Source organism: Mauremys mutica, chromosome 1 (genome assembly GCF_020497125.1).
Source record: "Mauremys mutica isolate MM-2020 ecotype Southern chromosome 1, ASM2049712v1, whole genome shotgun sequence".
NCBI lineage: Eukaryota > Metazoa > Chordata > Testudines > Geoemydidae > Mauremys > Mauremys mutica.
The window spans coordinates 149267086-149282782 of NC_059072.1; the positions used below are offsets into that span (position 1 = coordinate 149267086).

A 15697-nucleotide genomic window follows, 5' to 3' on the forward strand; every position below is an offset into this window, starting at 1 on the left:
GACTGATGAGCTCTAGTACTAACACACATTCACAGAGAAATAATATAAACCTATCCTTCTGATTATAGCAATACTGTATTACGCAGTAAATATAATCCACGTTCTGTCGTTCTGTGAATAATCCAGCCTCGGTACCTGAAACCCATTAAGCCTCAAGGGGTCGCTCTAGTCACCTGCCAGGAGCTCCTGTCCATATCTTCTAGAATATGTAGCTTGCTTCATGGGATAAGTCCTCTCCTGTGATAGCATCTTCTCCGTCATCATTCCTGAGGAGAAATTCTCATCTCTGTGTTAGTGGCAAGAAGGCATGATCCAGGCAAAGGGGACAAGACAAGAGTCTCCAAGGGATTCATGAAACTGGCTGTCCAGGAAGCAGAGAGAGAAGAGGACATAGGCAGCCATAACTCTCTCCATAAAGGGACACCACCTTGCAGCAGCAGCTCCAGGCACCAGCGCTCCAAGCACGTGCCTGGGGCAGTAAACCGCGGGGGGCACCCTGCTGGTCCCTGCGAGGGCGGCAGTCAGGCAGCCTTCAGTGGCGTGTCTGAGGGAGGTTCTGCGGATTCCGTAGCAATTCGGCGGCAGGTACGCAGAAGCCGCGGGACCGGTGGAACTCCCACAGGAAAGCTGCCGGAGGCAGCCTGACTGCCATGCTTCGGGTGGCAAAAAAGATAGAGCCACCCCCGCCACCTTGATTCTCCTCCCTCTGAGGAGCGTATTTGCGCTTCAGCTTGCTTTCAACTTGAGGCGCAGAGAGGAGGAAACCCACAGTGTGGTGGAGACAAAGCAGGGGAAAGTTACCAGCATGTGGCACAATCTCATGCTTTCAGCACTGCTCCTCTGGGTCCCAGGCACAGTCTGAGTGACCATAGGAATGGGGTGAGGCAGGCAGGCCCAGAGTTCCAAGGTGGTCCCAAGTTGAGGGACACATTCTTGTCACTGAGACTGAGCTATGAAGGGATATTTGGAGCCCACGTCTCACCTGGTTTGTGATGCTGGGAGGAATGGAGAGAATCACCAAGGATCAGCGATTTATGGGATAAAATACACCCACCTGAGACTGTCAGAACCAAGAGTGAATCCCATTTCGGAGACTCCTAATGCCTGTCCAGTCCCTTCAGTCCACAGGGAAGCCAAATCTCATCAAGAATATTGCACAAAGACCCCTGTTTGTTTGCACAGGTAAGGTCTTTTCCATTTTCTGTCTTTTTCTCCTTCTCATTTTTCTCTCTCTGTTTCTCTCTTTCAAACTTTTTTCTCTCCCTCCCCCACCTCCCCATTTTCTGCATTCACTCATCCCTCATATTTCTGTCAAGTTTTTTTAATGCTTCTTTTCCAGGCATGGGGTCAGCTTGGAGATAGTAGGTGATTCATTCCCCACTTTGCTACCAAAGCATACCTGTTGAGAGGCCTGATAGAAGTCCGAGGCCCAGACATAGTGAAATGGACCAGCGCGGCCGAAGAAGTGTTTACAGATCTGAGGACCGCCCTCTGTAGTAATCCAGTTCTTCTAGCGTCAGACTTTGAGAAAGAGTTTGTACTACAAACAGATGCCTCCAAGGTTGGATTGGGAGCCATACATTTTCAAATGCTAGGAGAAGAAGAACATCCAGTCCTGTTCCTTAGTAGGAAACTGCTGCCCAGAAAACAAAGGTATGCCCTGGTAGAGAAGGAATGCTTTGTTGTAAAGTTGGCCATAGTATCTCTACGCTACTACCTACATGGAGAGAGATTTACCCTCATTACTGATCATGCCCCCCCTAAAATGGATGCACTGGAACAAGGAACGAAGTGCAAGGGTAACAAGCGGGTGGGGGGGAGCAGGGGAGTAGACAAACTGCTGCAAGGCTGGAGGCAGCAGGGAGCTAGGCTTCTCCAGTGTGAGAGACTGCGCTCCTCCCCATAGGGGAGACACCCTATTTAGAGGAAGGACTGTCACCCTAGGGCCAGCGACAGAACAACACCTGCCGCAGTGAGGGGCCAGGGAAAGGTATTCCCCTTTTGTTTCGGTGCATTATAGACTTTTTTCCTTTGTTTGGCAGAGAAGCACTCCTCAGGCCTGGCCTGAGGCCTACTGGGAAGGCTCAGAGAAACAAACCCTGAAGAGGGAAGACAGACACACTCCAGAGTGAAGGGCTGATTTACCCCAGGCCCTGTCCCTGCCAGAGGAGGGAGCGGTAAGTCTGGCAAAGCAGAAAGGGTGCTTTGCCACATCTATTTTCACTTGGATAAAGTTTTCTTCATCAGCTTTTCTCTTAAACAGTTGTGCGGCATTAATCTGACTGAGCACTGTTAAACTGCTTCTTCATTCCTCTCCAGAAGTGGTTTCACTTCAATACTGGCTGAGTGAATACTAGAATTACAGACTGTAAAGTGTTTTGAGACCCTTCCTTCTGGAAAGTACTACAAAAATATGTGATGACTTTTGTTTTCAGTAAGGTTACTTGTTACCATGCAGTATACGTAAGCAGAGAAACAACCAAAGAACATTTACACAAACACAGTGTTGCATCAAACTCTCTTTATTCCGTAGAGTTGGAAAGTCTAATATATGGCTGAGGAAATGGGGTGTGGAAGATAGTACTGGTCACATGGCATGAGAGCATCTCAGTTGGCAGCTATGGTATTTTGGATCCAGGAGACATAGTTGCACACTTTAGTGTAGACCCCGGGGTAGCCTTTCTGTGCACAACCAATTCCCCAGGAGACAATCCCCTGCAGTACCCCATTGCAGACTACTGGACCACCGGAATCCCCCTGCAACAAAGATTGTGAATGGTGTTTAGCAGGCATTACAATCAAGAGGAGATTCTGCCTTTTTGACAAAGCAGCAGCGATACTAAGTCCTTTTGGTGGCTTATGGGAAAGTCTAGTAATGAGAGAGGCAATTTGAGAGTGCTGATTTCATGTCAGTCTTGATATCACATTTTAAGTGAAAGGTGCTAGATGAAAAGCCCACAGGATGGGAATGTTCTCTTTCTTCAGAGAGGAAGTATGGCACAGACAGCCTCACACAAGTCCACCCTGTCTCATGTTAATGTGCTGTGGCCTGGAGACACCGTATCTAAGTGTCAAAAGGGAATTAGTTTTTCATGGGTTAGAGACAATGGACAATCTGCTGGTTCTAAGTTCTTGGCTGGGATTCAGGAGAAGTGAGTTGTGCTCATGGTTCTGCCAGGAACTTTCCAAGTCATCCACATACTGATTTGCAAGCTCCCATTGACCCCAAGACAACTTGATCTGAAAACTGGGCTATCAAATCATCCTGTGCTTCAGTGTCCCATCAGTACATATGAATTGTGAGGATCAGTCCATTCATGTGTTCTGTTTGGCTTGAATGTACATGATGATACATCCCTCAGAACAATCCGCAGAGCCAACTTTTCTAAAGTGGAGATTGATTTTGGATATCTCCACTTTGGGGACCCACCTCAAGACACCTTGATACTGATTTTAACATATGCTAAGCACCTGCATCTTTTAAAGTCTTAAGTTGGAGAAGCAGGTGTTCACCACCTCTGAAATCCAGGGCCAAGGAGTCTCAAGTCTGGCATCAAAAAATGGAGGCATTCAAAATCCATGACTAATATTGAAAACTTTAGTCTAACTAACTAAATAAAAATCAGCCCTTGGCCTCTGCTGATACTGCCAAGAACGGGGCCAAGAATCACCACCAAAAATGGTGAGTTATGAGGCGAGGACAAGTTTCCAACTAGGAAATGGACCAAGAGTGAGCAACATATCAATCGCCAACAGATTTCAGTCCTTCAGGCAATAACTAACCATGTGTGATGCCTATTTTGCAGAGGGTTGAGTGGTGGTGGAGGGTAGAGACAAGTGAGAGGTGTGAGGGAGCTGTTTTACCTGGCAGGAATCTTTGCCCCCCTCCAGGTATCCGATACAGATCATGTTGCTAGTGATTTGTCCTGGATAGGCACTGCTGCACTGGCTGGAGGACAGGACAGGAGCTTTTAGGCACTGCAGGAGGTCAGGGTAGTTAGCTACAAGAAAGAGGAGGCAAATTAATAATGGAAATTCTTGAATTCATTGTGAAATTACAGCTCACCTTTCAGTAACTGGAACAGTGCCCTCTCTCTAAGTGGCTTTTCTATCCCCTTGGCTTTTTCTCCATCAGCTCCCAGCTTTCCCACAGGATCGTTATCATAGCATAGGGACTCCCTTCCTCCAGAGGGATCAGAATCCACAAAAGGGGATTTGTTCAGACTGATCCATTGCACAGATTAAACTCTCTGGATTCCAGAAAATGGACAGCCAAGTGGACTAAGAAAAGAGCAGCACAAAGATCAGAGGAAACCAGTGAATGGAAAAGACTGGTTGGATCACTCTGCACCAGCTTCTGCACTGGAGTCCTGTGTGGAGTCATAGTGTAGCCTATGGATAAGTAGCCAGATACCCCAAGTGGATTTGGCTCATTCTGTCTATCCCTCTTCCTGCTCCCTAGGCTAGTGCAGGAGTTCTAATGTAATAATCTTAAATTTGCACTAAAATATTTTGCCATCCTTAGAGGTATGGATAACCCATTGAGTTCATTGATCTCAGGGGGAACTGTGGGATACTCAGCAACCAGGGGCTGCTCCAGGCATCAGCGCAGCAAGCGTGAGCCTTGGGCGGCAAGCCGTGAGGGGCGGCTTGCCAGTCACCGTGAGGTCCACCGGTCCCGTGGTTTTGTCGGCAATTCGGCGGCGGATATGCCAAAGCCGTGGGACCAGCTGATCACCCACAGAAATGCTACCAAATCTGCGTGACTGTGGACCGCCCGCAGGCATGCCGCCAAAGGCTGCCTGACTGCCGTGCTTGGGGTGGCAAAGCAATTCTCAGGAATGGCCCACTGAATGTCCCATATAATGGTGATGGAGGGTTTCCTGCTGAATATCATAGAGAAATGCATCCGAAGAAGTGGGTATTCACCCACGAAAGCTCATGCTGCAAAACGTCTGTTAGTCTATAAGGTGCCACAGGATTCTTTGTTGCTTTTACAGATCCAGACTAACACGGCTACCCCTCTGATAGAGAAATGTGTTTGGTGCTTCAGCCTGCCCCATGCCAATAATAAAGAACAAAAGAAAAACAAGGATATTAGAAGAGAACGTATTCAAATCAGATAAAGGACCCCTGCTCTCCACAGGCTTTTCCCTTTGAGCCATGATCCCCCACATGGGTTCTCTCTTCAAACCACCTCCCCTACAAGTGCTCGCCCTTCCCCATACTCTCTTCCCTGGGGCCCACCACTGGGTCAATAAAGGTCTCCAGGGTCCTAGAGAAGCTCTACACTCCCACAGAGCACTCACTGCCACTGCTGAGGGTGTTGCCCCAGCCAGAGATCAGGCACTGGGTGCCAGTGGTCACACAGCTGGTTGGCAGGGCAATTGTGTTGACGTAGGAGTTGAGGGTTGCTGCACTGGCGAGCTTGATGAGCATGATGTCATTGTTCAGCGTCTGGGAGCTGTAGCTGGGGTGACGTATGACTTTGGCTGAACTAATGAACTTCTCAGTGCCTTCACTGACTGCCAGGTTGTGTTCTCCAAGCCTCACCTGGATAGAGCTGGAAAAGAGGAAGGAATAACAGCATCCTCACCAGCACGGTCACCATCATTATTCATCATCATTATCGTAACAACCCTCACCATCACTATGGATATTACCACAACTACAGTTGCCGTCAACAACAGCACTAAGGTCTCTCTTGCTCTAGTTCAGTGGGTAGCTCTCTGGCTTTGAATTCGCACACCAGGATTTAGATTCATACCCAATCCACAGTGCAGGGAAGTCCTGGGAGCACTGCTTTGGCTGAAGCATGACATGGGGAGCGGGGAGAGGAGACCTGGGTGATATTCTGATTGGCCTACACCTCTCTGCACATGTCACAGAACTAGAGATGGTCAACACGGGGGACAAATATCCACAAAAATTGTTAAAAATTGGTTCTTTTATTCTTTGAAAAATATCAACATTTGAAAATTCTGGTCAGTTCTATAGATATCTCTCTGTGCTTTATTTTTTCCTGTTTCTAAAAATTGCTAATAATTCCTACCTCACAAGTTTTGAGGCTTAATCCAAGGGCTTTGTGCTTCTCAGGCAAAGGTGCTGTAGAAGTGAAAACTACGATTCTTTCTGGGGGGAAAGGGAGCTGAGTGGCAAGAAGGTCTGTGCTTTAAAGGAGACAGTACACTGAGCTCCTACCTACTCCTCTTTGGTGGGTTCCCAATGATGGCCCTACAAGGCAGCACTGAAGAAGCAGTGGGCATTGCACTGTTTGAAGACCTGCCCCACAGTGGAGATGTCTGATAACCTGGCATATTGCAAATTAAAGATATCAAGGTGATTTACAGAAATAGTCGGGGAAAACCCTGGTGTCCCCATCAAACCATTCCCGCATCCCAACAGTCAATAAAACAGACTCTAACAAGGCTGCAAGTGAGTTCTTAGTAAAGAACTGTGACACATAGTCCCTGCATGACCACTGCATTGTCACCAGGCAAAGTGCTTTGGCATCCCAACAATGTGTATGGTGGTGGAGAGATGCCCATTTTGCTCTGCTCTGCTATTCATTCATTGATTGTTAGTCTATCATTCCACTTTTTGCAACTTTGCTTCATGATCCAACTCCCACAAAGCCAGTTTCCTCCCTAAGGAAAAAAAAGAGAATTCCAGAAACTGCTGGGCATGTTGATCTGGAGGGGTGATTCCAAGCTCAGGGAGACATTACTGTGGTAGCAATGCCAAAAGTCAGAGTGAAGCCATGGCAGTGCCAGTGGTGGGAGGGACTAGCAGCCCCAAGTATGCTCCTATGGGCTTGGGTGAGTAAGTGCTTGGGAGTGGCTAACCCTTCCTACCACTCACACTGCTACAGCTACACTTTATTTTCAGCATATATGTCTTCTTGAGTTGGGAATCACACCTCCAGCTCAAAGTGCAGACATACCCACCAATGGTCACCAGGACAGGTGCCTCATGCTAGGGCATTAGATTCAGTACTAATTCAGAAAAAAGGGTCACCCAGTACTGAATCATCACCTCATGCAGCACAGTATCCTCCTCTAATGCCAGGCTGCTGGAGCACTGCAGTCAGTACTGACGCAGAAACCAGAGCCTCTCCCCACCTCTTGAAGGACTCAGGCATTCCTTGACAGTCTCCCCTGACCTATGCTTAGTTAATCAGATGTGACACTCTCAGAGCCAACAGGGGCATTAGGGCTGGAGAGGAAGCAGTAGTTTAGTAGCACAAATATTTTCTACTCACGATTTGTAGCAGTGAGCAGCTGAGACAACCCATCTGCTGTTAATGAGGGCACCTCCGCAGAAATGGTACCCAATGTTCAGGGATGCCTGGTAGGGCAAAGAGTTCTTTGAACATGTGTAGCCTCCCACGATCTTGTCATCATCAGCATCATCAATGGGGAAGGCAACTGGGTGAAAGAGGAAGATATAAATTAATATCCATTATGGGGATCATGGAGCCAGTCTGGATGAGGGGATTGGGAATGGGATCTGAAGCCTCTCACTTTTAGAACACTGACTCTGCTTCAAGCTCAAACTAGTGGTGGCCGAAAGGTCTCCACACCTGATGGCTCTTTGTTGGTTACTCTATTAAATCAGGCGGTGGGACTGAATCAGTCCATCTTCTAGTGCCCAGGTGTCCATATTATAATCAAACACTGTGATAATTAGCCCATGGCTGATAGTCTCAGCAGAGCGGTCAGGGTTTGTGCATGTTTGGAGGTCAAGGTAGATTGCACTAGTGTTGCCTTGACAATCTGGGGGTTAAAATAGGACTTCACCCTCCAGCACTATGCAGTCTGGCACTTTTCATCACATCTAAACTTCACTGTAAAGTACAATGAAAAATGAACTTACCAGCCGCTCCCAGAAAGGCTACAACCAGGATGTATTTCATGGTCTACCTATGGATTCCAACACAACTCTGTAAACTGGAGGAGGGGATTGCTGGGTATTTATCCCTCTGAACTGGCCTTATCTCCAGCCCAAGGATTTCACCAAAGGAAAATAAACAATGGAAAGTTTGAAAACCCAACTTTAGGCATTTATCAGGCACAGGTAGCAAACAATTTTTTAAAAAAACCGAAACCCCAGAATTAATCAAACTTTCATCATTTGCACAGCTATTTTTTAAATTATTAAAAGAGTCAGCCTTCAATTTAAAAATTAAATGGGAGCTTTGGACAATTTTTCTTTGATCTGAGTAACAAACAAACAAAACCTGGAATAAAATCAAAGCTCAAAACCTTTTGAGATTCATCTGCCTTTCTAGAATGTACATTTTCTTTCTAGTAGTTAAAAGATCCTATAAATCAGAGTTGGAGAAGATCTTTTATTAGGTTGTCTCTTGTCCATGTCCTCTTCCTGGCCAATGCAAGTTTATTTTTATACAGTAGAACCTCAGAGTTACGGACACCAGAGTTACAAACTGACTGGTCAACCACACACCTCATTTGGAACCAGAAGTACGCAATCAGGCAGCAGAGACCAATAAAAAAGCAAATACTATACAGTACTGTGTTAAATGTAAGTTACTAAAAAAAGGGAAAGTTTTTTTTTTAAAGATGACAAGGTAAGGTGACTGTTTTTGTGCTTGCTTTGTGCATTTAAATTAAGATGGTTAAAAGCAGCATTTTTCTTCTGCATAGTAAAGTTTTAAAGCTGTACTAAATCAATGTTCAGCTGTAAACTTTTGAATGAACCATAATGTTCTGTTCAGAGTTACGAACATTTCAGAGTTATGAACAACCTCCATTCCCAAGGTGTTCATAACTCTGAGGTTCTACTCTAATATACTATCCCTGTGGTGGTGATTTTCCTGCTTCTAAAAACCCAAGTTATGGGGCTTTCACAACTTCACTTGGGAGACAATTCTTCACTCTAATAAATCTCCCCAGACTCATCAATCTAGCCAAGTACTACATCTCAGTTTGGATTTTTAAGATTTTTTTTAGCATGTTCTATAGAAATGTAACATTCCAATAAAAATATAGAACTCCCAATATAATAATGACAGTGATAAATTAATGAATAAGTAGGGAAGTAGGCAATCAGGTCCACCATACAGCTAGGAGGGAAACTGAAGGCAATATGCCTTTTACATTGATAAAAGGTATTTTTAAAATAATTAACCTGTGGAGCAATCTGTTGCAATGTATTCTTGAAACACATTGCTAAGGGCCCAGTGCTGCCACCTTAATACCCTTTGAGTAATATCTTACTATATGAGTAGTCCCATTGATATCAGTGGGAGCTGCTGCACTTTTGAAAACCAGGTCACTATTCTAGATGCCTAAGTATGGATTTGGAAGGTTAACCCTTGAGACCATTTTTGAAAATCTTGGTCAGTGCATCACTTGAGTCTCAGCATGTGCTTAAGTTGATTTAGTAGGGTGTATAGATAATAATAACACCCCCAAATCCCTGGCTGAAGTGAGCGCTCATTTCTGCAAGGACACTGGCCACCAAAGATTAAAATATTTGTTCACGCAGCTGCCAACTATACTGAGTTAGCACCTGACTTCCATGGGATGACAGCAGATGGTTGTTGGCTCAGGATAATCCCAGGTGGTTGTATACCTGGCTCCACTCTGAATTTTCATAGTGTTGTCAGAGCGGTACCGGTGTGGTGCTCTGCTGTCTTCTTGTTGATATCACTCGGCTGCGTGTGTGAGTCCCTCTGTGTGCTGCCCCAGCTCTGCAGAAGCTGACACAGCAGACCCGACGAGAATCCCCAATAACCACAGAGTCCAGTAAGATGCAAAGTCACATCGGCTAGGTTTATTGCGACCTCGGACACAATTGCAGTTTCCTGTAGGTTTCTTAGCCTAATTCAGGGCATACTACGAGAAAGTGCCTCTTGGCAAGGACCCGGCTTAGTGGCGGGACTTTCCACTCCCCCTACGGCCGGACAAAGGTTCCGCCCCAGGAGTGCATTCTTATACACAGATACAAACAAGTTACACATCACACCTGACGTATTAAGGTACAACCTCTCTACGTAGCAAGTTACAACCCTTCTACGTATTAAGGCACCGCCTTCTACCTTGTACATGTTGGTTCGATCAAAACAACTCTATCCATCATTTTACCCTTTTGCCCCTGTCATTGGGATGGGTCGGCCTGTCCTCCTGTTATCTATGGAATGTTTCAGTATAGTGTGTTCTAGTGCTGTGTTTATGCTAGGTGAATATATGTTTATGCAGCATCAGCCCTTTTCGTGCCAGCTTCTGTGAGCAAGGCCTACCTCTGGCTCACAGCTTAACTTTGCTTTATATTAGCAAAGTCTTGACCATTACTTTAGTTCAGGCCTTAGGCCTCATACTGGGCCTTTATCAGGGCCTGCACTTACTACATTCCCCTGCTTTTTGTCTTTTTATGGGGAGGATGTTTACCCATCGTCCCGGAAAAGCATAATGTACGGACTAAAGATAACCCAGTGGGCTAAACACTGTTATGTGGTTACCTTATTTTACTATCCATACACTTATGCCCCATCTGTCCGTTTAGTCTGCACATTCCCTCGTACGACTATTTAGACAGACTTTATTATTCAATTATTTTAGTCCCTTATGTTGGGCCTGGGAATGTTAGGCCCGGGACCATGGATACATGGGGGTCATTAGCCTCTCTGGTGTTTTATTGAGGGCCTCGTGAGACCATACAAATGTAAATGTAAATGTAAAATATAAAGGTAGTATTATGATTGAGCCTTAGAGGCACTCCCAAATAATTAATATATATAAATTATATGGTTATAGCATATATATTTGTAGCATGTATGGGCATATATGTATAGTATGTATGTGTACATATGACACCACCTTACATCCAAGCATAACCATGTTTTTCCAATTTGCTGGTGTACTGTGGCCCTTTTACTTTGGTGACAGAGATAGACACACACCCCTATTAGGGCAATTTCAGTGACTATTTCTCTCATTATTAGTAGTAGGCTGAGTGTTTTAAACTACTGGGATAGGGATTATGATAGTGTGTCCCACAGTGTATATGAGAAGTAAAACAGAAATTTGGAGTAGTGACACTACCACTGAGGCCTTTATATATAAATATATTGTAATTAGTTACTACACAGTACTGTCCATTCATGTTATAGGTTATTCTTAAGGCTGGTTGTCACCCTCTGGTCAGCTTTACTGGGCAGGAAACAGAAGTGGGTAGCTTCTCTGTTCCATTGGTTGATGTAGATTTAGTTGCTTCTTATGGATGCTGTCTTCCAGATAACCTACTGAATGGACAGTAACCAATTTATGAAATATTGCTGTGTCAGGATTTAATATTGGTACCCAGACACTGAACAAGATTGTTTTGAATAACATGTGCCTCAGTTAGGATGCAGTGTTACTGACCCAAATTATGACTGGTACTAACAGGCAATTTGTTTACCCAATTTGTAGTTACTATGTAACTTAGTTTCTTTACCAATTTGTTTTTTCTTTGTCTTTATGTTGTTTGCTGCTATTCGTTTGTTGATTGTACCTGTGTGTTGGTTAAACAATTTAGCAAGGTTATACATATGGTACATATTATACATCAGTCATACAATACAGCAATAATACATTAGTACAGTGATAATACAGTAGTACAGCAATAATACAGCAGTACAATGATAATACAGTAGTACAGCAATAATACAGTTGTTTTTACACAGTAACCAAGTTGAAATTAAATGACAGTCTTTTTGGTCCAGCTAGTGGTTTTTAGCTGATTGTTAAATTAATTGTCCATATATTGTAGATAGAGGTGTAATTAACCAGTCTCTTATTTATAAAACACTTCATTTTTCTTTTCTTGATGCTTGGGGGTTTCTTCACTGTATACAGATATGAACTGGTGTCTTCAGGGTGTGATATTTTCTGGTTTCTTTGGTTTGTGGGATGCAACTTAAACAACTTTTGTTAGTTAACAATAACGTTTTTTTTTTTGTTTGTTTGTTTGTTTTCAGTAACCCAAACTTAATACACAGTTTTAACTTACTTTGTTTACAATGTAATAAGAACAATGTAATAGGGACCGAGCCTTTTATAACACAAGCTATACTTTTGCAATTATTGTATAGACATTCATTTTCATTTGAGGTGCATTACTAATATTTTATAGTAAATATAATGCTTAACAGCTAAAATAAATGCTGACAATCTTCCATGAGAAGGTGTATTACTTTCCTTTGCTGAACACTTTGTTTCAGCAAAAGAGTTAGTAACATAATTTTAACAAGCTTTTTAGAGTTAATTTGCTTGTGATACCAACTTCATTCTTATTAACTGTTTAGAAGCACAAACCTTAACAACCATTGCTTCCCATTAACATAACATAACAAAAGAAAAGCATATAAAATTAAACCAACTATAAAATTAAACCAAAATAAATTTTAACTACAAATACATGCAAATACTTTGAGGGTATTTGAGGGTATACTTTCATGATGCTCTGTTATGTTTGGGAGCCAAAGGTGGAAACCTGTTGAAAATGTGGAAACCTGTTGAAATTGTTTGGTTAGCTTTATGCATAAATTATTATTTTAAAACATTTTGGTTATGACATTCTTATAACTATATTTAAAAGTGCAAACAAGTCTATAAAAAGCCCAAACAAGAAATTAACATTTGTTAATATTATCTTTACCTTAATGTTGAGGTTTTCCCTTACATTTTTTCTTTGAATAACAAATTTAAAAAAAACCTTAAAAAACAAAACTGTTATTGATAAAAAATAATTTTTTTTGTTTGCAATTGCATTATTTGTTGAGGCAGAAATATATGTACATATATTTGTAACTGAAACCTTTTTGAACTTTGCACAAAAATTGGTGCTAATACTATTATGATTACACCCCAACTATGATTTTAAAATAGTGTGGTACCACATTTTATATATATTTTTAAAAGGGTATAAAATTGACTTTTGTTGCAACAAAATAAAAATAATTAAAAAAAAAAATAGTCACGTGACACACACAACATAGACACAAAACACACACATGACATACAGGACAAACTTACAATTAAAAACAAATGGCGCCAGAATTCTATTCATAACTATACAAAATAACACAACCAAAAATAAAAAATAAAAAGGGTTAAACATTTGAATAAACAAGTTATTATTTTTTTTAAAACTTGTAGCATAAATTTGATAAAAATATATTAATATTTGCCAAATGTATTTTATTGTATTTGGTAACAAAAAATTTTACATTACTTTATATTTAATATTATTTTAAAACTCTGCTATATGGAAATAAAAAAGCCCATGTTTCAAATATTAGTTAGTGGTTTGTGGTTAGCAGAGTGTGAATTTCTGTTGCTTGGCAACCATATTTTCAAGAAAGTTAGGAATAATTCCAGCTGTTGCATTCCTGAAGGGTTAAAATAATTAATTTACTGGATTTAAAGTTTTACCTTGTTTTCTTTTTGTTTCTTGTTTTGTTCTGTTTTTAATTGCTTTATTTTTTGGAGATTTCTGTAAAAACTGTAACTCTTAACTTTTAAAACAAAAAGAGAGCCGAAGTGAGGAGAGGCGGGGGGGAGGGGGGAACGGGGGGAAAGAGGGGGGTGAAGAGCAACCTAGCTCTTCCTAGGAAGGTAGCGAGACCTGAGCCAAGAGAGATTAACTGTATCAAGGTATTTGAAAGTACAAGCAGCAGCAGCAAGTTTAGCAAACTGAGACAAATTTAGCAAACTGTCCTAACATATAAAGGACAAAACTTAATTGGTATATACAAATATTTAAGAAACAAGGTTATATTTTTAGATATGAGCGCGAGTGTGGTTCCATGGGTCAAAGCAATTGGGAACCTGCACAGTTGGGAATTGTGCCCCTGGTTTTTATTTTGGCTGTGAGAGGAGATTGGGGGTAGTTACCTGCTTTTGTAAAACCTGAATTTGTTCCCCTAGTGTAAATACACCTAGGACACTGAAAGTTCTGCTTTACTCTTAGTCTTCTGGTCAGTGCTGTGAGACCTGGTCTGAGGAAGGTATTTGGGAGGGAGGGAGGGGAGTTTAGAGTGGAATATTCACAAGCCCCTAAAGTGAGTTAGGAGCACAACTTTATTGTCCAAGATGAGCTCATCCTATGTTTGGGATTAATTGTGTAAGGTTGTAAATTTGTACCTCTGCACGGGGTTCCCTTTGGGCACTTTTTAAATCTAAACAGACAAAAGGATGAGAGGGTTTTTTTAAAAAAAGAAAAGGTTCTGTATCGACAGTAGCCATGATAAAAAATACCTGGGCCATCCAATCTCATGCTGCAAGGTCTATGCTCATCACCAGCCAGGGCAGGTGCTGAGGCTGGTGGATCAGATTGGAAAGTATATTGTCCAATCTGATCCATTTGAGGGGCTTTATTTCCTCCTCCCTGGAACAAGAGGCATTGGCACAGGAACAGGATACTAGACAAGATGGAAAACTGCTCTGTGTCAGTGAGGCTCTTATTTTGTATCAGGTGTCTCCTGAGTACCTGCACTAAAGAACTACTCCAGTAGAAAAGGTGTTGGGGGAACTTGGAAGGAGGAAGCTATTTTTGGACCATTGTACACTGGACCAAACTCACTCTTGGTGAGGTTCAACTTCTTTCGCTTGGGATAAGTTTTGCTCCTTGTGGCCGAAGTCTTACCTTATACTCGTTTGGATTCAGCCAAATATCCCTTCAGATCAGTCTGCCTTGATAAGTCCTTAGAGTATCTTTATAAATGCTCAAGTTAATCACTTTTCTTCCTTCTGGCCTCGGTTCTAACTTTCCTCATTTCGAGACTGTGCTTCTCCAATCAAATCTTTGGTCTCCCATGGACAAATCTTTGGTCTCCCATGGACAAATATAATGTCACTTTCCTGATTCGGATCTGAATCAGGAAAGTGACATTATATTTGTCCAGAATGTAACCAGCTACACTTACATGTATTGGTACAAGCAGCTTCAAGGAGAAGATCCAAGGTTAATAGCCTGAAGTGTGCATGAGTCCGATGCTACTTAAGAGGAGGAGTACAATGCACCCAAGTTTGCCAGCAAGTTAAAGAAGTATGGGCTGGATGAATGGACTATAAGGTGGATAGAAACCTGGCTAGATCGTCGGGCTCAACGTGTAGTGATCAATGGCTCCATGTCTAGTTCTCAGCCGGTATCAAGCAGAGTGCCCCAAGGGTCCGTCCTGGGGCCAGTTTGTGTTCAGCATCTTTATTAATGATCTAGAGGATGGTGTGGACTGCACCCTCGGCAAGTTTGCAAATGACACTAAATTGGGAGGAGTGGTAGATACACTAGAGGGTAAGGATAGGATACAGAGGGACCTAGACAAATTAGAGGATTGGGCCAAAAGAAATCTGATGAGGTTCAACAAGGACAAGTGCAGAGTCCTGCACTTAGAAAGGAAGAATCCCATGCACTGTTACAGACTAGGGACCGAATGGTTAGGCAGCAATTCTGCAGAAAAGGACTTAGGGGTTACAGTGAACGAGAAGCTGGATATGAGTCAACAGTGTGCCCTTGTTGCCAAGAAGAATAACAGCATTTTGGGCTGTATAAGTAGGGGCATTGCCAGCAGATCGAGGGACATGATAATTGCCCTCTATTCGACATTGGTGAGGCCTCATCTGGAGTACTGTGTCCGGTTTTGGGCCCCACACTACAAGAAGGATGTGGAAAAATTGGAAAGAGACCAGTG

General features: G+C 42.7%; 1 protein-coding gene across 1 annotated transcript; it reads right to left on the reverse strand.

Annotated features, from left to right (window-relative positions):
- Nucleotides 1–2550: 2550 nt before the first annotated feature.
- LOC123356272 (trypsin I-P38-like) lies at nucleotides 2551–7935 on the reverse strand. The gene is made up of 5 exons (XM_044999381.1): nucleotides 7876–7935; nucleotides 7262–7427; nucleotides 5310–5563; nucleotides 3865–4001; nucleotides 2551–2757 (listed from the first exon to the last, which is right to left on the reverse strand). The coding sequence occupies exons 1-5, from the start codon at nucleotides 7913–7915 to the stop codon at nucleotides 2608–2610; spliced, it is 747 nt and encodes a 248-aa protein (XP_044855316.1). The 5' UTR covers nucleotides 7916–7935; the 3' UTR covers nucleotides 2551–2607.
- Nucleotides 7936–15697: the final 7762 nt, after the last annotated feature.

Bases quoted from the DNA above. Each gene is read 5' to 3' on its own strand.
- LOC123356272 (XM_044999381.1), bottom strand. From the start codon at position 7,915: ATGAAATACATCCTGGTTGTAGCCTTTCTGGGAGCGGCTG. The intron at 4,002-5,309 runs GTGAGTGCTCTG...TCTTTCTTGTAG, and splicing joins CAACACCCTCAGCAGTGGCA to CTAACTACCCTGACCTCCTG. The intron at 2,758-3,864 runs GTAAAACAGCTC...TCTTTGTTGCAG, and splicing joins GGGGCAAAGATTCCTGCCAG to GGGGATTCCGGTGGTCCAGT.